This window comes from Taudactylus pleione, unplaced genomic scaffold (genome assembly GCF_031769625.1).
Source record: "Taudactylus pleione unplaced genomic scaffold, aTauple2 ptg000749l, whole genome shotgun sequence".
NCBI lineage: Eukaryota > Metazoa > Chordata > Amphibia > Anura > Myobatrachidae > Taudactylus > Taudactylus pleione.
The window spans coordinates 1,755,251-1,780,238 of record NW_028285151.1 but is presented as its reverse complement, the minus strand read 5'-3'; the positions used below and the strand labels follow the sequence as shown (position 1 = coordinate 1,780,238).

Here is a 24,988-nt window from a genome sequence, read left to right as displayed (position 1 = left end):
TGACAGCCTGTCACTCACATTGCGATGGATTCCTCTGTGTGTCTGTAATCGAAATGCATTCGATGTGCACGCTTATACGCATGCGTGATGTCTAACAATCGCTCGATCTGCATCCGTAATTCGCCATTGCGTCCACTGCTGAATCAGGCCCTCAGTTTCTTTAGGTAATAGCTTTTGACTGTGTTAAAGAAAATTTTCTACTAGGCTCTAGTCTACCTGGATAGGACGTCAGCTATTAGGGAAACAGATTGACAGTTTGTCTCTTCACATGTTGTTTTATTTATTATTACAGTTTATATGTTTATTAATTGGAAAACAGCATTCTTGTTGGTGTGTGTTTGTCATTTTTCCCTTTCTGGTGCTTAATTAATAACTGAGGCTCATTAGAAGGATAGGACATAGAGGGGGAGGAGCTTCCTGAGTCTATGCACATTTCCTGCATCAGCCTTTATACAGTATGGTCGCAGTGTCTCCCAATAGGATCAGAGAAATTCATTTAACTGAAATACAAACATCCTGCTTTAATTGGAACTAGCATATAACAATTGTCAAGAACAAAAAAATTGCTTAGTAAAAATAACAGAAAAAAGCATCTCACTGAATATACAACATGCTGTTTAAATGTACTCAAAAATTATTATTATTATTATAAAGTTTTACTTATTTGCTTAGAATAGGGAATAAGAAATACATTACAAATTCTGAAACCTTTAAAGGAAACAAACAATTCATAAAAATAATCCTGCATATTTACAGACTGTACTCTCAGGTTACTTTGTAATAGAAAACATTACTTTTTAGCACAAAATTCAAATGTAAGCAGGAAAGGTCACCAAGCATACAGTAGTTCATTGTTATAAGCTACTCACAGTGTTGGAATTGAGTTTCAACCTGTAGGTACCTTCTTAGCAAATCCAGCACTACTGACTTCATGTAACCACGAATTCCACTACGATATCTGTCAAACAAATATACACTTGTACAATGCGCAATAGAAGTTTGTGGGCTGGTCTCTTCTTGACATGCAGATTAAAAAAGCATGATCCCAGGGACCTATCTAATGTTTGTGCTATTCACCTATTGAAGAATTTTAAGGACTAACACACAGGAGTTTCCTGAAAACCTGCTGTAATCTCTGGGTGAGGGAGATGAATGAGGGATCCTGCTGATAAATGTCAAGGTTCTATTTGGTCTATACAAGAGTCATTATCTGAGAACGTATTGTATTGTTTTATTGTAATGCACTGACAAACCTGTTATACTCTAGGAAATATCCTATTTGTTCTTGCAAAAAAGTGAATTTTGTTTTACCATCATTTGTTAAGCTTTTTGCATTTTTGTTGCACTCTTAAGGGGCCTATCCATTAGCAGATAAAATTAACGATTGAATGATATATTGTTCAATCGTTCATTATATCTGCTAATGGATAGGCCCTGAATGATGACAGATGCGCACTCCCGTGGCCGATAAATCGCATCTATCATCTTTCCAACATGTTGGTCAATTATCGCATATAGCTGTACGATATTAGCAATACCGGTTTATATGCGGTAAACGACGAACAACGAAAGATATTAGCAGCAGCTACAGAGCGCTGCAGAGAAAAAAATCCACTCCCTGAATGATGTCATGCGCTATCGTTCATCGTTTGCCAAAATCTGTCATGTACATGAGTACATGACAGATATCGTTCAGCACAGCCACCGGAATTTTCAAAGGATCTCTCTTGTCTTCATCGCTCAGAAATACATCTGCTAATGGATAGGCCCCTTAAAGCTACTAATACTGCTTTCTCTTAGCACTCAGCACCTGGCGATGTGCAGTGCTTCATACAGTACAGATATTCAAGTTATGTATGAAGTTTTGTGTTAGTGAAAATCAGTATTTGCAGTGTATTAATCAGAAGGGGGATATAGTGTAATGGGTGCCTGTCAGGTATAGCAGTGTGTGTCGATATTAGTGCAAAGAGTGGGTAACAAGTCTAATGTATGGGGATTTAATGGTGTATGTAGAGGTTTTAGTATAAAGAATGGGGATTAATGTGTAGTACATTATGGGAATCAATGTAAACAAGCAGGAGGACACAGTGTAATGGGAAGTGTTTAGTGATGTATGCAAGGACAGTATCACATCACCAGCCAAGAGAGGGAAAGGCACTTGGTACAGCAGCCAAGTTATTAGGACTACTGGATGGCTGGAGGCCAGTTGCATACAGAGAGGAAGAGAATGACAGTTGTAGATCATATACGTGATCTAAACATATAGGAGTAACTAATTGTCATGTATGTATGTTTTTATTATTGTTTTTGCAATCTATGCCTCTCTGTGTTCATGTATTCCTTGTGTGTTAGTGAATGTCTGTCAGAGAGTGGGAGCACTTACCAGAACAGGTGCTGTCTATACAAACTGCATGATAAATCAAGCCATGTGCTAATGTATTATATTTATATAATTCTGTTCATGGATTATTGCCCTATTCTTAGCATTCAGCAGTGTTTCACTTGCTACATTTCAGGTATACTCATGTAAAGGTACCTCTGCACAAGCTGCACAATACTCTGAGTGTTCATGAAGAACACCTCCCGGTCTGCCTTCTTCTGCAAGGTGGCTGCGTAGCTGTCCAGGATATTGGCAATCTGAAAAGGACATATTCCAATGACTTCTGTACCACAACAACTCTAACGCACCCTTTCTATGGTACAGTACATGTCTCCCTGCTCATACCTGCTGGCTAGGGAACTGGCACAGGACTGAGGTGATGTTACTGGCATACTGAGCCATTACTTTGCGTATGGCTTTCTCTACGGTGGGTGGAATCCTAGTGGATACACTGGTCATGATCTCCTGCAGCTCCAAAAGAGGAAGAGAGGGGTCTCGCAGGGTCTTCATCAGCTTGTGAACCCATTCTTTTAACTGTTGTAAAGCAGGATATAATTATAAAAAGCATAATAAATATAGGCATCCTTCATATACTAAGGAAATAGCAAACACAAAAAATTAGATAGATATAAGGAGTTACCAGGGATTAACAAGACACTTGTGAGCTCCGTATCAAAAATTTTAAATAGACATGGGCCCTCTCAGCTGTGGGCCACACAAAAACTGCACCTACTACAGAACCTAACTGGCAATGGCGCAACTAGTTAAAGTGCGATGGCAGCTACGCCAGTGGAATTTATATTCTAAGGGGTCTATTTACTAAGCAGTGTTAGGAGACAGAGTGAAAAGTGATAAGAAAGTGATAAGGTGCCAGCCAGTCAGCTCCCAACTGTCATCTCACAGGCTGTGTTTGAAAAATGACAGTTGGGAGCTGATTGGCTGGCACCTTATCACTTCCTTATCACTGAATCTCAGCAGTTTGTTGCATCAGCTGAGTGTGCTAGAAGCACCAGAGCAGAAAGCGATACCCCAGACAGGATAGACAAACTTTACGAGTTATGACAGGTGCAGGGTGCAATAATGAAGAATACATTCTGTATTTATTTTCTGACTATGACACACACATCTTTGCTTTATATATGAAGTTTGCTCAAACCTCTTAAAATAAATCAATGCACTCACCTTGATAGTGAAGTATGGCTCTGGCAAGCAGTATCCATTCATCACATTTATGAGATTTTCCAGCACACTGTGAAAAACTTGGTGAAGCTTCTCTCCAATGATAGGCAGAGTCTGCTGTGGGAGGAGGTCCCCAGTGAACAGTTCTGCCTAAGTACCAAAGAGAATGAACAATCACAACTCTACAGAAGGAGAATATAAGTTAAGACGTAAGTGCTCTATTGATCTAGGAAATAAACAATGCTTACTGGCTACAGAGAAAAATAGGCTGCTGACTGGTGTTCTGCATATTTATAGTTCCACATGTCTTCATACTTGTTATTTACCTGAAGGACTTTAGATGGGTCATCTAAATCGATACGAGCCAAGACACAACCAGATTCCAAAACAACTCCAGGACGCTTCACATAGCGAATATGACCAGGCTCCTGCACCAGTAATGTCATGACCATCTTCATTACCTTAAAACAAAATGTTGATACCTATTTACCTTTTACCCTTTCCAGAGATAAATATCTGTACATGAATAGAGACAAAGCATTTCTATCATTCAGGAAAGCCTTACGTTTACACTCTGTGACCATTCCACTGTACCATTACCGTAAACAAAAATACATACCTACCCTTTATCTACATTGCATCAAGCCTTGATTGAATTATACACAATTGAGACAAGTCACGTAGAAGACAATGTCCAAGAGATCAAAACATGAAGAAGGTGAAACACAGAAAAGACAAGAGCGTGGATGAAGCTTGTAGGAAAGTACCTCTATTTCTGCAAAGCAATCTCCTGCATTAACGTGGGACCCATCATCCACCGTGTACTGAAGTAATTTGCCAGTTGAAGGGGAACGCAGTACTGTGGGGTCTTTCTCCTTTTCAAAAACACAGGTCTTGTTACCTATCGTGATACGATACCTAGGGGCAAAATTGTTCTTTTAAATATTAGTCCCATTTTCCTACTGGACTAAATTGCATGGGTATAATTTATTTATATGGGATCGGGAATGTCAATTATAAAATGCAAAGAAAGAATGCATGAAAATAACAATTTGAGGCAATGGTTCCACGGTATATGTAACCCAAAAAGATTTCATATACTCAGATATAATTTACTTCCTCTGGTGTTTGTAGAAAACAATTAAAATGAAAAAAAATAACCCTCTCTGGAGAAGCAGTCCTGTTTTAAAGGCAAATATCAATAAATTACATTTGGACAAACAGGTCACAACTAGCAATATGTGTGGGCACAGCTGCTGATTCCATAAACATTCAGATGTCAATCATGACTGGTGGAAAATGCAGTGGAAGGATGCCACTATCTCACCATGGCTATTCTTCCTGTATTCAGGTCAATTTAACAGGACTCAGGACCTCATTCAGAGGCGGTCGCAAGAAGCGATTGCTCTCTCTGAATGAGGACGGGCGCTTCTTTTTTTTGGTGCGGCCTCCTGGTCGCAAGCTAAGCTGTGGGTTACCACCCACGGCTTAGCTAGCGACCAAGGTGATGGTCGCGATGGTGATCACCATCGCGACCATCGGGGCTTGCGACCAGACCCTAAGGTTGATGGAGCAGGAAGCTCCCCATTGACATCACTGATGATGTCAGTGCGGCCGCCAACAAAACTGTAGGCATTCCTTAAGGAACGCCTCTGTTTTGGAAACCACCCCCCCGGCCCGCCTACAAAAAGGCGGGCCAGGGGGTAATTTCCAAAACGCAGCGAGCTCCGGAGCGAGAGAGTTTCTCTCTCGCTCCGGGGCTTGTGCACGCGCAGTGCGGCCGCTGCGCGTGCGCAGGGCTACCCATCGACCTGGTTGCGAGCACATCGGTACTTGCGCACGGGTCTGAATGACCCCCTCTGACTGTAGTATCTCATATACCATGAAACCATGTTTTGAAGACATTAGTGTAAATAGACACAGTGGAGAACCGTTTTACAAAGAGCCAAAAATCAAATCACAACAAGTCAACAATAAAATAAGCCCATACTTACCGATCTACCTCTTCTTTCATATAGGTGGTGTAACTATTTCCATCATAGGACAGCAGCAATCCACCATCGCTTAAACGATGTACGTCTATTTCAATGTGAGAGTTATTCATAATGATCACATAGGTAGTGAGAGCCTGCCGGGCGACCTGCATTAAAGTAGTATTGTAAAAGGAATCCATGCATTTAGTATGTACACTTTAGTAGTGATCTAATGCCCATTGCTTTATGGGATAATTCTCTTGCTAAAGAAAAAGAACTATTCAAAACAGCCTTTATCCTGGGAATCCCCGCGGTAAGGTTATTGACCGCATCCCCTGTTTCCCATATGGAAACTTCAGTCTTATAGACTTTCAATGATTTACCACTTAATAGATGAATATGGCCAAAATAAGACTAGAGGTTTTACATAAGGACTTCTACCGCTTCGCCAATCAATTGTATAAAGTTCTAACCAATTGTGGAGACCACTGCTGTCCATACATACAGGGCATATGCTATTTAAATATAATGTTATACAATATAGTCTATGGTGTTTGTCAGGAAATTAGTAGCCTAGAAGAGCCCCAAATCATGCCCACAGGCTACCAATTTGCCAGGACTGTTCTATAATCAACTTTAGCTTTTTTGGTAAAGTCCTGTAACTTATTAAGATATCCTATTCCTACTAAATTAACATACACACCACCAAATCCCAATTACAGGCTTTGATTATGTGAGTAAAATAATTCAGAAAGTTCTGAGACATACTACAGGACTACTGTATCTCACATTATCAAACTATGCTGCTTCACCAATCTCAACTATATCTGGCACCAAAAGACTTATCTTACTAAAACAAATTGTAATAATAGCATATTATGTATGTACATATATACCGGTGTTATATATATATATACACACACACACACAAACATGCACCCACTTTCATACAGATAGATATAAATAATGATAGATTAGGATATATAGATAAATAGGGCATACGGTCAATATCCCGTCTGCAGGCGCCGGCATCCCAACACCTGTAAGAATCCCGGCGCCGGCATCCTGACCGCCGGAATCCCGAAGGTAAGTAGCGGGGTTAGGGGGAGGGTTAGTGCTATGGTTAGGCACTAGGGGGAAGGTTAGGGTCATGTTCTATGTTTCATTGAGACTAGGGGTAAATTTACTAAGGGGCAGGTTTGAAATCCCAGTGGATTTGTGGGGGTTTACTGGCGGGATTACATTCTGCAAATTATGTTTCGAAACGCAGAAAAACCACACTTTAAAATAGAATAAAACATCAAATGATTATCAATGTTTTATACCATTATAGTATAGGAACCTCAGATTTCAAAACGACCTTTAGTAAATACTGCCTTTTGTGAATTGAACCTGTCCTTCAGGTTCTGGCAGGTTTGAAATTACTTAAACGCTGCCAACTAGTAAATTTACCCCCGGACCAATTTTATATCACAAATTCGCCACTGCATGTAGACAGGCTCAGAATAGCTTCAGAGGTCACCGTGACTTTCAACCAAAAATAAATAATTATAAAATGACAAAGACATCCAATAGAATTGAAATATGTGATGATGTTGCGGTTCACTTTAGGACAACTGGCTTCCTAGAATAAATTCAAGAAAATAATCCAAACAGCATAATCTCCTGTCTAAAGGAGACAGACATCAAGGGTTTATATGTGGGATTAATGAAACTAGCAAAATCGAGAAGGGTCAGGTAAAGACCTTTTTCTGAAAGCACAAAAAAAGTAAAAAGATACTGAAACCAGCCCTGTGTAAGTGTGGAAACATAAGGAGTTGCACCAATAGTTATCTACTACTGTCCATCTGTATATATATATATATCCTAAACTTCATTTATTTTCTCAACTTGGATCCTTTTCATAAAGCAAATAAGACATCTTTGACAAATGTCATACTATGATCTACCCAGTATGGCAGGTCCCCAACAGATTGTCTAATTTTATTGATTTGCACAAGCCATCTTGCAGCTTTTACAGTGGCTAATTTATGCATGCCCAGAAAACAGTGACACTGGGGGTGGTCCTTTGGCTGGAAAGATACAGGGGCTGCTCATGAGGCTGGAGAGATACAGGTGATGATCATGAGGTTGGAAAGACACGGGGTGGTCATGAGACTGGAGAGAGACAGAGGGCGGTTATGATGCTGGAGAGTGACAGGGGGGCATGATGCTTGGGAGAGACAGATGGCATGATGCTGGAGAAAGAGAGTGGTATGAGGCTGGAGACAGACAGGGTGGCATGAGGCTGGAGAGAGGCAATGTGGCATGAGGCTGGAAAAAGACAGGGTGGCATGAGGCTGGAGAGAGAGAGAAGGTAGCATGAGGCTGGAGAGAGACAGGGTGGCATGAGGCTGGAGAGAGACAGGGTGGCATGAGTCTGGAGACAGGGTGGCATGAGGCTGGAGAGAGACAGGGTGGCATGAGGATGGAGAGAGAGACAGGGTGGCATGAGGATGGAGAGAGACCGAGGGGGCTTGAGGTTGGAGTGACTGCATATTCTGATCTCCAGAAGCCTGGCAAAGTGTGTGATTGTTGTCAGTTTTTCTTTACCATTAGCGGTTAGTGCCAGCGGGGGAGGTGGAAGGTGTGTTTTGGGTGGCAGACTTCTAGCCTGTGGATGGGGCGATGAGAACTATGTGGAGGGGGCAGTGAGAGCTATGTGGAGGGGGCAATGTGCTATGTAAAATTGTAATGTCACAAATGTTTACATATTTAGAAACGCATACCTTCTGGAAAGTGGTACTTGACCTATGCCCAGAGGGCCTGAGTCAGAGATGTACGCATATGACACAGGCGCTGTTCTTTGAACGCAGCGGCTGTGACATAATATGCTAATGCCGCATGAGACATCTCTGTGAACATCGGTCATTTAAGAAATCCTCAGGTTACACGGGATGGCTGGGAAATTCATGCTGCTGCTGAAGCCAGTGAAGTTGCTTCCTAGGCTTCTGCACACCCAAAAAACGGGGTCGACGCGCCCGTTTTCTGTGACGCTGCTTATTGTCGTCCCCAAATGCCAGCAACATGTCAATCATGCTGCAGCGTTTTGCACACTGTGAGCAACATCGCAGCCCGGGATCTGCACATGGGCAGTGCAGCTTTTGCGCATGTGCGGATCAAAAAACAATGGAGATGTACTGTAAACCATCGGGTTTGCGTAAATCTTTGAATCAGGCCCATAGTCGCTATATGTTACTCAACAAAAAAAGGTTGAGAACCCCTACTCTAGGAGATTGGTTTTTTTACATGTCTAATTAGCCTCCTAATTGTGGGACTATGGGGCTGATGCAGAGATTTGTGCTAAACCCATGGTTAGTGTACATCTCTGGTTGTGACTCCTCTGCGCTGATGCATGACCCGTACTGTGCATGTGCCTGTGATTCCACACGCCGAGCGGGGGCAGTTCCGTTTCCCATTCCCATTTTGTGCTAGCTTTTTGTAGCTATATTTTGTGCTACTGTAGCTTAGCGTAAGAGGACTCTCATTCCTCTTTGCAGGTTGGCAGCTATTCTTACAGTGACCTGCCCCCTGTCAGTGGAGCTTAGTATAGGCTTAGGTGGAATAGGCTTAGGTGGAAACGTTCCTATTTGTAAATTGCAAACTCCAAGACATAAGATAATGGGAGCCCCCTTTATGGTAGGGTTTGCACATACAAGCACTTTGTAAGCTTTTTTCCACTTTGATTCTGCATGTGGAGAGACAAGAGAAAAGGACTCTGACTGCAGACCAGATGCTATCAGGACACATCTCCTGTGCACATAGCCACGTAAATGCAGGTAAAACTAAAATGCTGGGAAGTCGGTATAAGTTATTTCCTAGCACCACGGCATGACCCACTTTTTACAGTGCTAAGCAGAAGCCTGCTGGGAGACAAGTAAATACAGCTACTATTTAACAAAGCATTCTAGTTCATGCCCAGTGCTCAGAATACCACACAGACTACACCAAATAATTTTACCTTTAGTTTGTATTTTACTCTCTCAGAGATCAGCTCAACATCCACAATATTTAACAGTGTGGCTGCAGGAAGGACTTGCCCCCTGAAAGAAAAAGAAAATATTGATGATATACATAAATCTGACCAGTAACAAAGAGTAATCTAAATAAGGTAACATGCCGGGATGTCTGATGAAATTGGCAGTTCTGAGATACATGGCATCCTTGCTCTAACATGATTGCTCTCTACTGCTCCCACTGACATAGGAGGATACAAGAAAGCCAATACTGTACCTCTCCAATGAGTGAAGGAATTCATTCATGCAGGTTTGAAACAAGGTGTCTGCAACATTGAGAGCCCCGCAGACCACTCCAAGCATAGCATCTGGTTTCTCAGCCTTAGAAAGATACATACAAATATTAAAACAGTGTCTACCTTTACAATTGGCCATCAAAATAATAAAACTAGTCAGTTTATTCTAGTGAAGCAAAGATACTAGCTTTGTACAGCTTTACTAGCACGCAATATCTGTAAATATGGAGCCCAGCACCATATGAATCTTAAAATATTACAAACAGCCTGGAATCATCCTTTATAACTAGCACAGCATGCAATAACTGTAAGCTGAACAATGGACTTTGAGAAGAAGAAATGCTTGGACTATACCTGGACTTTTTCTGAAATCAGGTGATCCAGCCACCCAGTGTCAATTTCATTGTTTTGGAAGCTCTCAGTCTCCAATAATTTGATGAGGTATTCAACTGTGGTCCTGAAATCTCCACGTATAGACAGCTCTTTAAGAGCCACAACCATGTTCCTGTAAAATGCAGATATTGGAAGTTGTGAAAGATTCACCAACTTTGCCAACTCAGTTCATGGTTAATCTGAAGGGGATGCAATCACAATGTCAACAGTTATTATGTCGACATGGTTGATAAATTGACATCTGCAGGATGTCGACATGTTCCAAAATGTAAAAATATGCAATGTTGACATTCTACAAAATGCTGAAATTAGAGTTAGACTGCAAGAATGGAAGGTTATGGGTTAGGATTAGGGGCCTTGCTCACTGCTGGAAGCCGGAAGTCATCATCACCTGACCGCGATTAGGTACCTTACTCAATGCTGAGCGCTGGAAGTCATCATCACTTGACCGCTAGACCTAGAAGATAAGCGGAAGCCGCCTACCAGGTAAGTGATCACCGGGACCGTTTCGTCAACATTCTAATCATGTCGACATTTCATCAGTGATGTAAGCATGCTAACCATGTGACATGCTGCATAACGACATTAGAATTAATGTCAACATGATGAATGTTGACAAAATAAACTCAAACTATCCAAGTATTCCAAGTGCAAGAAAAATAAAATATTTGTAAAATTCGGGTTGGGTACGGGATCCCGACGGTCAGAATACCGACAGCGGCATCCCGACAGATTCTTGAAAGTCTTAAAACCCTAACCCACCCCTCCCACAGCCTAACATAACCCTCCCGTCCCGCAGCCTAACCCTAACCCTCCCATCCCACAGCCTAACCTTAACCCTACCCTCCCGCAGCCTAATCCTACCCCTCCTGTCCCCCAGCATAACCCTAACCTGCCGTCCCGCAGCCTAACCCAAAACCTTCCCTCCCACAGCCTAACCCCAATCCTCCCCTCACGTAGCCTAACCCTAACCCTCCCCCTAGTGCCTAGCCCTGACCCGAATAGTTACCTCTGCAGTCTGTTGAGATTCTGACAGTCGTGTTACCACTGTCGGTATTGTGACCACCGGCATCCTGACTGTCGGGATGCAGACTACATCCCGTAAAAATCTGCTACTTATCTGATGCTTCTATTGTATATAAGGTTTGACAGCAGTAAGGTTGGGGGCAGTTTGTAATTTTCACAACAACCTAACCCAAAGGTACCAAAATTCGGTCCTCAAGGCACCCCAACAGTCCAGGTTTTAAGGATATCCATGCTTGATCACAGGTGACAATATTAGTACCTCAGTCAATTTTATTTGACCACCTATGTTCAACCATGGATATCTCTAAAACCTGAACTGTTGGGATGCCCTGAGTTTGGGAACCTCCGACCGAACAAAAACGTACTCGATAATACGAGGTCAAGTGATGTCCCTGAACTCCCACAGCTCTGAAACTTATAATGCAAAGCCTTCTATTGCTTACAAATTCCAGCTTGAGATCAACAAACACACATAAGATCTTGTGTTAATCTGGAAGTGCCCCAGTTGCTGCTGTACTCTGGAAAACTGACACGGACCTTCCCATCTCCATATAAAGAGCAGCATTTTCCAACCTTATTTTGTTGCACCTTTGCTGCATTTTAAACACAATCGATGTCAGATGGAGATTCACCAAAACACAACGGTTAGTGTACAGCTGGTAACAAGCAAAGAAACAGAAAAGAACATGCTGAGTTTAGATTTATCTAGGACAATGAGCTGGCATAAGTATAAAAAAAAATCTAATCCTAGGACTAGGCCATATGTAAAGGAAGGGCTATTGTGATAACTATGCAACACTAACGAGATAGCCTCTTCACGGTTTTCTCCCCAGGAGAAGCAATGTCCAAACTGTGAGTCCGCAAACTCATGTAAGCCGCCAGCGGCAGCCACGCTGAAGTATCCCCATACATTCTTGTTGCTCCGGAAGTTAAGCTCCTGGACTGTCCCTGAACTGGGCTTAAACCCCTGAAAGAAAACAGACATCAGTTAAAAAAGCATGGTAAGCAGTGCTTGTTACAAAGATGTTAACAGTTTATAAAGTCCTCCTGCCCTTTTCATTGATCATATAAATTAAAAATGTGTTTGCATTTTCTATAGCTATATATATATATATATATATATATATATATATATATACACACACACACACACACACACACACACACCTCAGTCAATGTTTCAGCAGTTCATTCAACTTTCATCAGGACAATGAAGTACAAAAAGAGTCTTACCTTTATAATAGAAAACACCCCAGTGCATTGAACACTCCCACAACGTGCCGCCAACGGGGGCTGGTGTGACGTTACATTACTACGACATGCACTCCCAGCATGCCCGGCGTTTGATGGACAATGTGAAAAAAACTTTTACCAAAGAAGAGATACAGTGAACATAAAAACAGACACTAGAGGGCAGCAGTGTTTGTTTTTACATTCACTATATTTTTTTTTTTGGTGTCTTCTACTATAAAGTTAATACTCTGTACTTCATTGTCCTGAGGAAAGTTGAATAAAATGAAACGTTGACTGAGTTGTAGAATTTTACACCATATATTGTTTACAAGTCCTGTGAATGCCGCTGCTCCTCGCTTCTGGTTATCTACTTTACATTGCAGTTTGTACCTGGACATTTGTGAATATCTCCAGGGAGTGAGTGCCGGCCACTCTCTTGCTATAATATGTATACATACATATATACATACGTACGTACATACATACATATATACCTCTAACAACGGCAAAATTCACTGGTGTGGTAGTTGCAGAACAATCACTACTACTGGATATAACCCTTTGACAATGAAACATGCAAACAAATAAAACTCTTACCTCATCAGGGTTTTCACTGGTTATTCTAGCAGCAATTACATGACCTCTTGGGTTTGGCGCATTTGTGGGGTTCTCAAAGCTTATGGGAATATCCCCCCAGGGTGTCTCTCCAAACAGCACTCTTATGTCTTTAATCCTGTATAGTGGCACTCCCATGGAGATCTGAATACAGAAAAAGTGCTGTTATGAAAAACTATATAGCTTCATAAAGAATTCTTAGAGTCTAAATGTAAAGTACTTAGGGGGTCATTCAGACCCGCTCACGAGCGCAGGACGCTCGTAAGCGGGTCGATGTTCCCCCACTGCGCATGCGCACGACGGAGGGAGCTCCGTCTTGCGCATGCGCGAGACCCGGCGAGCGACGGGCTCTCCATCGCTCCGGGTCTCGCACCAAAGGGGGCGTGCTGTCGATGTTGATTGACAGCATGCCCCCTTTTGTGGGCGTGCCGGGGGCGTGGCTGCCCAGACGGAGGCGTTCCCATGGGAACGCCTACCGTCTGAAGCCGGCCCCACTGACATCACTAGTGATGTCAGTGGGAGTGATTTTGGCTCTGATAGAGCCAAAATCACTCCAGGGCTTGCGGCAGCGAGACCCTACCGCAGGGTCTCCGTCGCAAGCCCGATGGTCGCGATGGTCAAGACCATCGCGAACATCATCATGGACGCTCGCATATGTTGTGGGTGGTCACCCACAGCTATGCGAGCGACCAGGGGGCCGCTCCAGTTTCATGGAGGAGGGCACTGATTCAGAGCGAGCGCTCTGGTCAGAGCGTTCGGCTCTGAATCAGGCCCTTAACTTGCAATTATTCTCTGGAGAGTGCAATATATACAACAGCAGTTTCAGATCCACGTTTATAATAGGGGAGAACAGTTTTGGCCACATGAAAATAAGGTGACAAAGCCTGCAGCAACATTTTCCGATGAGGATACATGAAAACTGCTATTCTAAAGTTGTTCTAAAATATATCTATATTTGTGTATGTGTGTCAGCTAAAATATCTAGTACCCATGTGTGAAATCAATCTGGAAAGTAGTCAAAGCATCCACAACCCCATCTGCCATCTTTACTATGTACTAAGAACTGTTAGCTATACCAGTTGCCATGTGCCTATTACTTATATGGCATCATCTCTGCCGTTACATCCTACAAGAAAATCAGGCAATTAGTTGATTAATGCTCCTAATTTCAACCATTTGAAGCCAATGTAACAGCAGGGCCCTAGTACCTGCCGCATGGACTGTGCATACTGTTTAGCGTGATCCTGTGACAGGGTCAAGCTGCAGACAGCAGAGCAGCTCACAAATGATATATTACATTATTAAATATACTATGTAGGAGGTGCCACTTATAGGCTATGGGGGTAGCTATGTTCACTAATATTAAGCATAACTGTGAGGGATTTATACACTCAAACATAGCTAAAATCACTTAGTTAGCCCAACAACTTGTCGACTTCCAATTATGCAGTGAATACACATATTCCTACAAAAAAGATAGCAAATAGTGCTTGAAGTGAGAGACTGTCAGCCATCTTGTCATACCTGTAACTGAGCAGCAGGAAGGTTGACATCACAAATCATTTCAGTGCAGGGATGTTCCACCTGAAGGCGGGGGTTCAATTCCAAAAAATGGAAGCTCCCATCTTCGCTGTAAAGATATTCAACAGTGCCTGCACTAACATAGCCCACCATCTTAGCCAGCCGTACTGCACACTGTGAAAGGTGAAAGATGGCATTTTATAATCTAAGTTTAAAACTAAGAGATCAACAATTTTGCAATTTTGATCAACTCATTTTTTTTCCTCTTAAGTTTAAACTAACCTTTCCATAAATGTTATATTAGTGTCACCTTTGTATCCAGCCCGTCTGGGTCACCTCTGTCTGTCTGCCCCCTCCCTTTAGAATGTAAGCTCTCACAAGCAGGGCCCTCTTCCCTCATGTGCTTCTCCTTCACTTAATTATACTTTAATATACAACAGTACCCCACCCTTGGTTGCTGACACCATGCTGCTTATCTAAGTGTTATGCAGCAATGTATTAATCATGTATCTGTCCTGCATTGTTTGTACTGTTAATAATGGTTTTCTTATGTGCTCATTTGTTTATGTACATTGTAAGGCGCTGTGGAACCCTTGTGGCGCCATATAAATAAAGAATAATAATAATAATATAATACAACATGAAGTCCAAGTGAAAGCAAATTCCAGAGTTAGATGACCTCAAAGATTTGATAAGTCCAGTGTTTAGTGTTAAGTCCACTTAAATTCACCAATAAATGTAAAAGAGGTGCACTGCTTAACCCTTTCATTTCCTTATATTAGAGATTAGTGTACTAGTGTAATACTCTTAATTGTGGACTACCCAAACGCGCTGGCGCTACTGAGAGACAGCAAGCAGTGAATGAGCCCACCTGCTCCATGTATTCAAACACAGATGGAGCAGCTACTGTGGCTGGAGCTTCCTCAATGATCTTCTGATGTCGTCTTTGTATGGAACAGTCACGTCCAAAGAGAGACACAGCATTTCCATATTGGTCGGCCAATATCTGGACCTCCAAATGCCTGGCATGTTGAGCTAACTTCATCACAAAGATGGGGGATCCGGGGACTTCTGTCTGAACCTGAGTAAATAAGACAAGAGGAAATCATACTGCTCATGATGCTTACCTAATTTACAATGATATGCTGGTCCCTTCTAAGTACTGCCATCGCTAATATTATTTACAGCCTAAAGCAGAGGAATGTATCAGACTCTCACCCAGCTGGGCAGGTACCAGATACTAAATCTTTGCTCAGATCTAGTTTAAAAAACTTTCCTTTGTAAATCAGGGGTACATGTCATGAATAAAGAAGCCCTGTTACTGATACAACAATCTGCAATGAGGGAACGTACACTTGTTACTGCCCAAATTCTCACCTGCCGGAAAAGATTGGGGAAATCCTCTGCTCGCTCTGCCATGCGAATGCCTTTGCCTCCTCCACCCTCAGATGCTTTTATCATGACTGGATACCCAATTCTCTCTGCAGACTGGATGACAGCAAGATAAACCCATATTTGTGCATTCAACTTTCCATTTCTACACAGAGATATTATTTGACTTAATGTATACACATTGCACACTCGCTAAAGACGGAGATGAAATGAACTTATGTGACTAGCACTTTAAGAATTAAGTAAATAAAAGAGGGTGGAAAGAATTAACTATGCTCTTAAAATGACCATATTTCACTTTTTGTTCACAAGTTACATATACTGTACATTTATACATTGCTTTATAAAAAATTTATGAAAAATTCTAAACACACAAATGGTTGTGTTTTCCGATTGAAAGATAATTGTCATCTGTATTTTGACCCAATCAGACTATCGATTGAATTATTAGGAAGCCAAATGAGCTGAGATGCAGCAATGAAAATTGTACTGTATATATGCAAATGTATTATAAAAGAAAGCTGAACACTGAATCAACTTCAGTTATACAATTATTTTTTAATAAAGTTTTCACATAATAGGTGGAGTCCTGTTTGAGTAGAGGCTGCGATGTAGAGAAGTGGGTAGATTCAGGGGTGTGCCTGCCCCTAATTGGCTTGCAGCTGGGGGCCAAATTCAAAATGCAGCTGAGGACTCTGAAGGGTAGGGAGCGGTGTGGTGTGGTGTGCTGTCAGGGGTGCTGCAATATGAGGGGAGGTGCAGTGTAAGGGATGCTGTGCTGTGAAGGGAGGTGTGCTCTGACGGGAGGAGTGCTGTGAGGGGAGGTGCACTGAGGTGTGCTGTAACGGGTGCTGTACTGTAATGAGTGCCATGCTGGGAGAGCACACTGAGGTGTGCTGTGAGGTGTACTGTGCTGTGCAGTGAGGGAAGCTTAGAAGGGTGCTGTAATGGGTGAGTGGGTGCTGTGCTGTAATGGGTAAAGGGGTGCTGTAAGGGGAGCTGAGAGAGATGCTATGCTGTGAGGGGAGAGGGGAGCTGTGCTGTAATGGATGAGGGGTGCTATGTTTTGAGAGGGGTGATGTTTTGTGAGGGGAGCTGAGAGGGATGCAGGGATACAAGAGGGGTGCTGTAATGGGAGGGGGTGCTATGAGGTGAGCTGAGAGGGGGTGCTGTGCTGAGAGGGGTGCTCTGCTGTGATGGGAGAGTAACAAAGAGGGAGGAAAGAAGACCCCGAAGAAAAGAAGAAAGAACCAGTCACGGAATAAGAAAAGCACTGCTCGCCAGGACGGGCCAGTAGCCAAAGCAAGAAGCCGAAGGACCGGAGAGTGCTGCTAGTGGGGGAAACAAAAGACCTAAACTGCCCACAGCATCCTCTCCCACCGTATCAGGTAGGCCCTCTGTGAGGCCTACCTATAATTTACCCTTCCCTAGACCACCAGAGTAGTCGGGCAATAGGCCTGTTGCACTAATAGATGGGTTTTAGGCCCATGCCACTGCAAGTGACCCTGGGCATTAGTCCCAGGGCACTAAACATCTAATTAGGCAGGCTCAATAAGGTAGGTTATAAGTACAGAGTGTAATTATTCCATAAACATGGGGGGTACCAGTCCCTTACTTTGCCAGGGGCACTCAGACCGATATATATATATATCCCTGGGTAGATTACTTTTTTAAGCAAAGGCATTACCTAATCATTACTTGAAACACAAGTAATGCAAACAAATTTTAGGTACATTTACCACACTTTGGAAAAAATGAAAATTGGGCAAAAATGCATAAACATAACTAGCAATGATTGCACATAACTACGTCAGCATTGTGAAGGCTCAGAGAGAAAACAGAGAGAGAGAAAACAGTGAACAATGTTCTTTTAATGCCCAACTGTAACTGTTACCTCTAAGCCTTCATCCACATCTTTCACACAACCTTTTTCATACACTTCAGGAGGGACACAAATAACACTTTGCTGCTGCTTGTCCTCTGAGCTACATTCTAGATTAAGACCTAAAGCAGAAATATATACACAGTAAGAACTGTCAGTTTAGATAAGGACAAAAAGAAAGGAAGTACAATAATTGCGAAACATCATACCATCTCCACTCCAAGACAAGGTTGGGATTCCTACAGTTTGAGCGACAATAGTTGAGGCCACTTTGTCTCCCAATGCCCACATTGCTTGACTGGGTGGCCCTAAATTTAAAAGGTAAATTATAGATATTAAACATTGTTTATTGTTAAGCCCTCTTGACTTGATTCAGCAATTCGCTAAATTAACTGTAAATGTCAATCTTAAATAATCAAAGAATAGAAAAATAGCTGATAATAAATGTGCAGTCTGATACTGTGTTTAATGTTGTATCATGTAAGAATTGTTTACCACTCTAAGGCTTCACAGATTTGAAATAAAACAATATCACCAGGATAAATAAGTCTATTGCCATATGGCTGTTGCCTTCTACTTTTCTTTGATTCTAGACCATGTGACATTACCCATGAATGCAATGTTCTGTTTCTGCAGGAGTTCTGGAAGTTTGGGATTTTCTGAGGCATGGCCCCATCCAGCCCACACAGCCTATTTCAAGCAAAATAGACTTATTAGAACAAGTACTGGCAAAGTAGTAGCACAACAGAAAAAGAATTTAGAGACACACGGGCATAGATGGTCTACATACTGTATCTTTTTTTTAAGTTGAGTATTTTTAATTGAAAATGTTTTTCCAATTAAACAATACAATATAACAATAAATAAAAAAAACACAATAATTATCACACATCAAAATTGTAAACCATATACATCACAAATATATAGAACACCTAATATAAATAACACATACGCAATCTGCAGAGCATTAAAAAAAAAAACTACAGCATATATAAACATATGATATAAATATATGAAAAATAGAATAATAGACAGAAATCATCTAGTACAGAATATACAATATATATCAGGCTAGAGCATGATGGTCTACATATCTTAGCACTTACATACAGCACCATCGTCAAATGAATAAACACCAAAATAAACTCTACATAAGTTTAGTATGCTTTCATACAAGTTTTATGTTATATTTACCTGAACCGGAATTCGTTTGGCAATATCAACAATTAACTCCACATTAGCATAGTTGTTGTTATTTGGTCCTCCTGGCACCGGAACATAATGATCGGCCATCTTGATGTACTCTGAAGATTAGGCATGTGAAGAGGAGGTAACAACCTTGTTAGAAAACATATTAACATACCACTAATAAAATTTGGCACTTTCCATCTTACTTTTATAAAAATGTTGGTGTTACTTTTACAAGCATAATGCAGACAAAAACAAGACTTTATACTCACTGTAAAATCAATTCCTCTGAGTCCATCTGGGGGACACTGGAAACAATGGGTTTAAGCGGGAAGGCTAAGGAGTAGGCGAAATATAGTTAATTTACTGAGGCAGAAACTCCCCTCTCTTTTAAACTTTCCCATCTCCACCTGCAACTCAGTATGTACTCTTCCAAAGCCTGATGGAGAAACAGTCATGCACCACGCCTTGTGCAAATGATTACATTTTGTAAAGGTGTGCACAAAGTTCCAGTTAGGCGCCTTATAAAACTATGCAACCGAGGCACCCTGCCACACTGCCCAAGAACTGCTCATTGCTTTTACAGAATGTGCCCTGTTGAGATACAGAATTGGCTATCCTACAGACAAATAAGACTGGGGGAGATGTATTATAGCAGCACGTTAAGTTACTTTGGGATGCTTACCAGCAATGCGTACAAAAATAACCAGGATAACTTCTGCTCATTACCCCTCCCTGATAAGTACTGCACATTTTTTTTTTTGTTTATCCCCTCCGGTGAATTGCAATTGTAAATGGCAGATGGAGTAGCCATCTTGGTTGGAGCAGCAGGGACATATAAAAAGACTCCTCCTTATGCCTGTTTGTGGCAGAAGGTGAGGAATGGGCTAGCCGCAGGTTGTTTTGTAAATGTCTCTGGGCTGTCTTTGGCTAAGGAGGCTGCTTGGCTCTGCTAAGATTTTCAAAGGTTGCCAGGAGTTGGGTTTCCTTTTCTCTTGAATTGACCTTTTAGTTGTAACTATTGTTGCTGACAGGAGAGCAGGTTCTGCTTTAACTACTATGGTTAAGTTCAAACTTACCTTAGTGTTTAGACTTCGATTTAAAAAAATTAAATATAATGATTTTGCCTCTAATCAGCACTAAATGGCCTGTAAGCTCTAGGGGAATGGGTAGGCTACGGCAAGATGGAACCAGCATTACCGACAAAAAGTGACTGCACCTGGAGGGGAATCATATGGACCTCATTGTCCTCCTCTCTGCCTATTACCTGACTTGGCAGGCTCCGGTCAGCGTTTGTGCCCCCCTAACACGACTTCCCGGGATGAGGGTCTTTAAAGGACCCATGCCCACCCAGGTGTGTCTGGTGTTCCTCCCAGGGATATTCAGAGCATGCTGTGCCATGTGGGAACAACACCAAGCTACTGGTGCTATTACCTCGCACCGTGGGCATATGAGTCCCATAAGGGGGCTGAGGCAAACCAGTCTAAAATGCAAACAAACAAAAGATTAGACCCAAACAAAAGCCTCCTAAGTTATTTATGCCTATCCTGCAAGCACTAAATGAAAAAAAAAAAAAAACGGAGTTTCAGGTGGAGATTGGGGGGTTTAAGTGAGAGGGGAGTTTCCGCCTCAATAGAATTAACAATTTAGTGATTACTCCTTAGCATTCCCACTTGAACCCATTGTTTCCAGTGTCCCCCTAATAGGAAAAGAGAGGACTATATTAATATTTACTTATATAGCACCAGCATATTTTGTTTCCTTACAATTGGGATCAAAACAATAATAGAACTGTAATACAACCTGACTGGGTAACTCCAGACAAAGAGGTAAGAAAGCCATGCTCGCATGTTTACAGTTTAAGTACAGCCTGTAATTTACATACAAACATACAGAAAGATACCAGAACCTTATGGCAAAAATGTAACATGAGCAGTAATAAGTTTGAAATCAGAGCACTGTAGCTTACCTGCATTAGCTTTGAGGTCCTCTGGGGTGACCATGACCACAAAGCGTATGGCTCGCTCGTTGCGGAACATCTCATATGACCACCTCCTTATAGAGCGCATGCACTTGACAGCTGCAATGCCATTGTTAGCAATGAGTACCTGTAATGACAAATTGTAATTGCATTATATTAAGAATCTTGTTGTTAAAGATTTTGCTAAAAAACACGGTTTCCCAAACAGAACTATTATTTACTTGTATTTCTTTATTTAAAGAATACCTGACAAAAGGTTTGAAAATAAATCTATAATCGAACATTAAATAAAAAGTAAACTACCTGTACTTGATAATACACTAGATCAATAGCCTGTGTTGCAAACTGTATAAGCTGCAAATTTGGTCAAATATACGTGGGATAACGGCAAATTGGCAGAATATCGTTATATGTACATTAATAGGACTAGAGTAATGCCTGAGTAAAGATTGGTAGAAATAGATCATTTGAGGCATGACCTTAAATCCTGTCAACGTAGGCCTGTGTGCTATCTGTTCAAATAGGAAAAAAGAAACAGTACAGCAGGAACAATCAATAAATATGTTTCATTATAGATACTATATCTATGATGTGTTCTCATTCACCTAGAGTTTTTTGCGTCAAATGGTGTAACTTAGACATTCTATCACTGGTAGCGATTGCCACTTTTTCCTGAATGATATGTCTTATTTGCATCGTAGCAGCATACACCAGATTAGTAGTTTTGTCACAAAGGAATTGGTATAAAGTCAGAGATTAAGCATAACAATACGTGGTGTGAGTCGTTCTTATTGAAACTCAGTTTTTTTTTACTTTTATACCGAGATTAGAGTCGCACCCAGAAGTACATGAAATGACAGCATCAGTAGTCAGTGTACCCTTGCATTGTGCTTTTGTCACTTTAGTTATAAAATAAAACACATACTTTGAGAAAAAGTCTCTGGCGGCTCACTTGGCATGGTAAAGTCCACAGCGTGCCAAACCGCGTGATTGAGGATAGGTGTAGGTCGATGCATTTGTGTGAGTAAATACTAATATATTAATTTATTCGTACATCAACTGAATGTGTAGGAGACTGGTACAACTTCATTCTAATTGTCAGCATTATTTTATCTCGTAATTTGATTTGTCTGACTTGTTTAAAATTTTGCAGAAAATTTTCCACTATGGGCCTCATTTGAGGCCTGATTCTGATTTGGGAATAAAACAAGAACGCAAGTGCAAGTAACTGATCATCTTGGTAAAACCATGCTGTGTTATAAGGGGCACCTACTACATGGCATAAATTGGAAAGGGCATTACTGTGTGGCTTAATGTGCAAGGAGCATTACTGTATAAGGGCCACTACTACTTTGTGGCAGAATGTGAATGGGCTCTGTGTGGCATGAGGTGAATGGGCTGTACTGTGTGGCATAACGTATATAAGAGACACTACTGTGCAGTGTAATGTGACGATGGGGCACTACTGTGTGGCATAAATTGAATTGGGGTACTACTGTGGCCACGCTTCTTTCCAGCGCGACAACACCAGCAGCTACAGGTCTGCGTTCTCCAATTGGCTTGTGACCAGTGCCAGATTTGAAATGCCACCGGCGCTGTCTCTCCATGGCTAGCACTGTCTGCCGGTGCGCTGGTGTCCCGGCACTAAATACACACCTGCTGATGGCACACAGAGGGAGGCTGCTGGAGAGACACAGGGGGAGGTGAGAGGCTGCTGGAGGGACACAGGGGGAGGGGAGTTTCTGGGAGGGGGAATAATGTGTAAGGAGCATTACTGTGTGGAATAATGTTATAAGGGGCATTACTGTGTGTGGCATAATGTGTAAGGGGCACTGCTATTGCGTGGCATGTGTTATAAGGGGCACCACTACTGCATGACATAATTTGGGCATTGCTGTGTGTGGCATAATGTGTAAGGGCCACTGCTGTGTGTGTCATAATGTGTAAGGGGCATTACTGTCTGTGGCATAATGTGTAAGGGGCATTACTGTCTTTGGCATAATGTGTAAGGGTCATTACTGTCTGTGGCATAATGTGTAAGAGGCATTACTGTGTGACATGTGTTATGAGGGGCATTACTGTTTGGCATAATGAATAAGGGGCACTACTACTGAGTGGCACATTGTGTTATAAGGGGCACTACTACTGTGTGGCACAATGTGAGTGGGCTCTGTGTGACATAATGCAAATGAGCTGTGTGGCGTAATGTGAATGGGCTGTACTGTGTGGCATAACGTGAATAAGGGGCACTACTGGGGAGTGTAATGTGACTAATGGACACTACTATACGGTATAATGTAACATAGGGACACTACTGTGCAGTTTAATGTGACTAAGGGGCACTACTGCGTGGCAGGCATAAATTGAATTGGGGTACTATTGTGTGGTCCCGCCCTTCCCAGCGAGACCACACCTGTTTTTTATCACCTGCTGTGCGCTGAATGCACGTGCTCTCCCTGCTTCAATTATGAATGGGATGGGGGCACAAATGCTGTTCATGTACACAGGGAACCAAAACGTGTAGTTACAGCTCTGCTATGGTGTGCACAGATGTGTCCTCTGTGTTTAGCACCCCTGTTCTATAAAATTCCTACATTTAACACTGGGACTGATTCAGAGCCGCTCGTAAGCGGCCGCTCGTTCGTTCCTACCGATGTTCGCACAACTGCGCATGCGTACGGATTTTAATACGCATGCGCGAACCAGTCAGTGCGGCCGAAAATCATGTGCTCGCTAAATAGCGAATGCCTGCTATTTTGAGTGACAGAATGAGTCGTTTGTGGGTGGTAACAGGGGAAGGTGCTTGAAAATGGGGAGTGGAGATCCGAACGCAGGCGTGCTTAAAGGTCAAAACGGGCGTTTTAAGGGTGTGCATAATTAACAAAGCAGCGTCATTGACCACGTCACTTGGTTGTTTTATAGTCAGAATTGCTCGCATGATTGTGGTAGGAAAAACCAACCACAAGAATAGCGAGCAGTTCAGACGCCTTTCGATGTACTCGATTAATCTAATAAATAGCGGACATGACGTATGATGCGAGTGTCCAGGGGGCGTTTTTTTCAAAATTACGTTCGCATGTTTTGTTTGCTCGTTCAGACATAGAGGCGTGAACAGACCGCAAAGAGCGAACGGTTCATTTAAATAGCCAGCCCCTTTTTCTGAACGAGCGAGCGCAAATAGCGTCCTGCTCTGAATCAGGCCCACTATCTAATCCTCTACAACTGCTAAACTAGGGTTTGGTCATTTGGGAAAATGGCTTCCCTTTTCTTTCTGTGTGACCTACCCCAATGAAGTGCCAGCTTTACCTAACAGAACCAACCACACAACAAACGCCTGACTATGGCACATTTGTTTGAATCCCCTGTAGGATGATCTCTGATGTATTTTAATACAGAGAATGATGTACACTTGTATGTTGTTCTAATATTAATTATATTTGTAACAGCATAGACTAAGAAGTGGGAGGAGTCAGGAATGGTAAGGGTCAGGAATGGTAAGGGAAGGATTCTATGCCAGGAACCAGATGCGTGTGCTTTTAAAGCCAGGGCCTCTCTTTAGTCCCAGTCTTGCCCTGGCTGTCTCGCTGACCCCCTCCTTAGCTGCCTCACTGACCCCTCAGCTATCACACTGACCCTTCCTTAGCTGTCTCACTCGTCTGCTACTTAGCTGCCTCGCTGACCCCTCAGCTAAGTCACTAACCCTCCTTAGCTGTCTCACTGACCTCCTCCTTAGCTGCCTCACTGACCCTGCCCGGAGGACAACATCCTTTTAGTATTACGGCCCTGCAGCCCAGAACGTAATGCTCCCGGCTGCACACCTACAGCATACTTACCGACACTGAGCTCACATCTTCCGGGAGGGGGCTATCCAGGCTTCTACGGCGGGGGGGCGGGGCTGGTAGAAAGGGTCGTGGTGCGGCAATGATGCAGCATT

General features: G+C 42.3%; 1 protein-coding gene across 4 annotated transcripts in view; it reads right to left on the bottom strand.

The window, feature by feature from the left end:
* Nucleotides 1-24,988, bottom strand: part of ACACB (acetyl-CoA carboxylase beta) — a 156,288-nt gene that overhangs the window by 67,870 nt on the left and 63,430 nt on the right. For all 4 annotated transcript variants that reach the window (XM_088457281.1, XM_088457282.1, XM_088457283.1 and 1 more), the window contains 20 exons: nucleotides 21,043-21,181; nucleotides 19,080-19,189; nucleotides 18,494-18,575; nucleotides 18,095-18,193; nucleotides 17,898-18,007; nucleotides 15,989-16,099; nucleotides 15,483-15,692; nucleotides 14,615-14,785; nucleotides 13,073-13,234; nucleotides 12,046-12,209; nucleotides 10,178-10,328; nucleotides 9,805-9,908; nucleotides 9,533-9,614; nucleotides 5,554-5,699; nucleotides 4,327-4,477; nucleotides 3,886-4,020; nucleotides 3,563-3,709; nucleotides 2,726-2,914; nucleotides 2,537-2,637; nucleotides 870-958 (listed from right to left, as the gene is read on the bottom strand). In XM_088457281.1, the coding sequence (XP_088313407.1) occupies nucleotides 870-958; nucleotides 2,537-2,637; nucleotides 2,726-2,914; nucleotides 3,563-3,709; nucleotides 3,886-4,020; nucleotides 4,327-4,477; nucleotides 5,554-5,699; nucleotides 9,533-9,614; nucleotides 9,805-9,908; nucleotides 10,178-10,328; nucleotides 12,046-12,209; nucleotides 13,073-13,234; nucleotides 14,615-14,785; nucleotides 15,483-15,692; nucleotides 15,989-16,099; nucleotides 17,898-18,007; nucleotides 18,095-18,193; nucleotides 18,494-18,575; nucleotides 19,080-19,189; nucleotides 21,043-21,181 (2,653 nt within the window). The remainder of the gene's footprint in view (nucleotides 1-869; nucleotides 959-2,536; nucleotides 2,638-2,725; nucleotides 2,915-3,562; nucleotides 3,710-3,885; nucleotides 4,021-4,326; nucleotides 4,478-5,553; nucleotides 5,700-9,532; nucleotides 9,615-9,804; nucleotides 9,909-10,177; nucleotides 10,329-12,045; nucleotides 12,210-13,072; nucleotides 13,235-14,614; nucleotides 14,786-15,482; nucleotides 15,693-15,988; nucleotides 16,100-17,897; nucleotides 18,008-18,094; nucleotides 18,194-18,493; nucleotides 18,576-19,079; nucleotides 19,190-21,042; nucleotides 21,182-24,988) is intronic.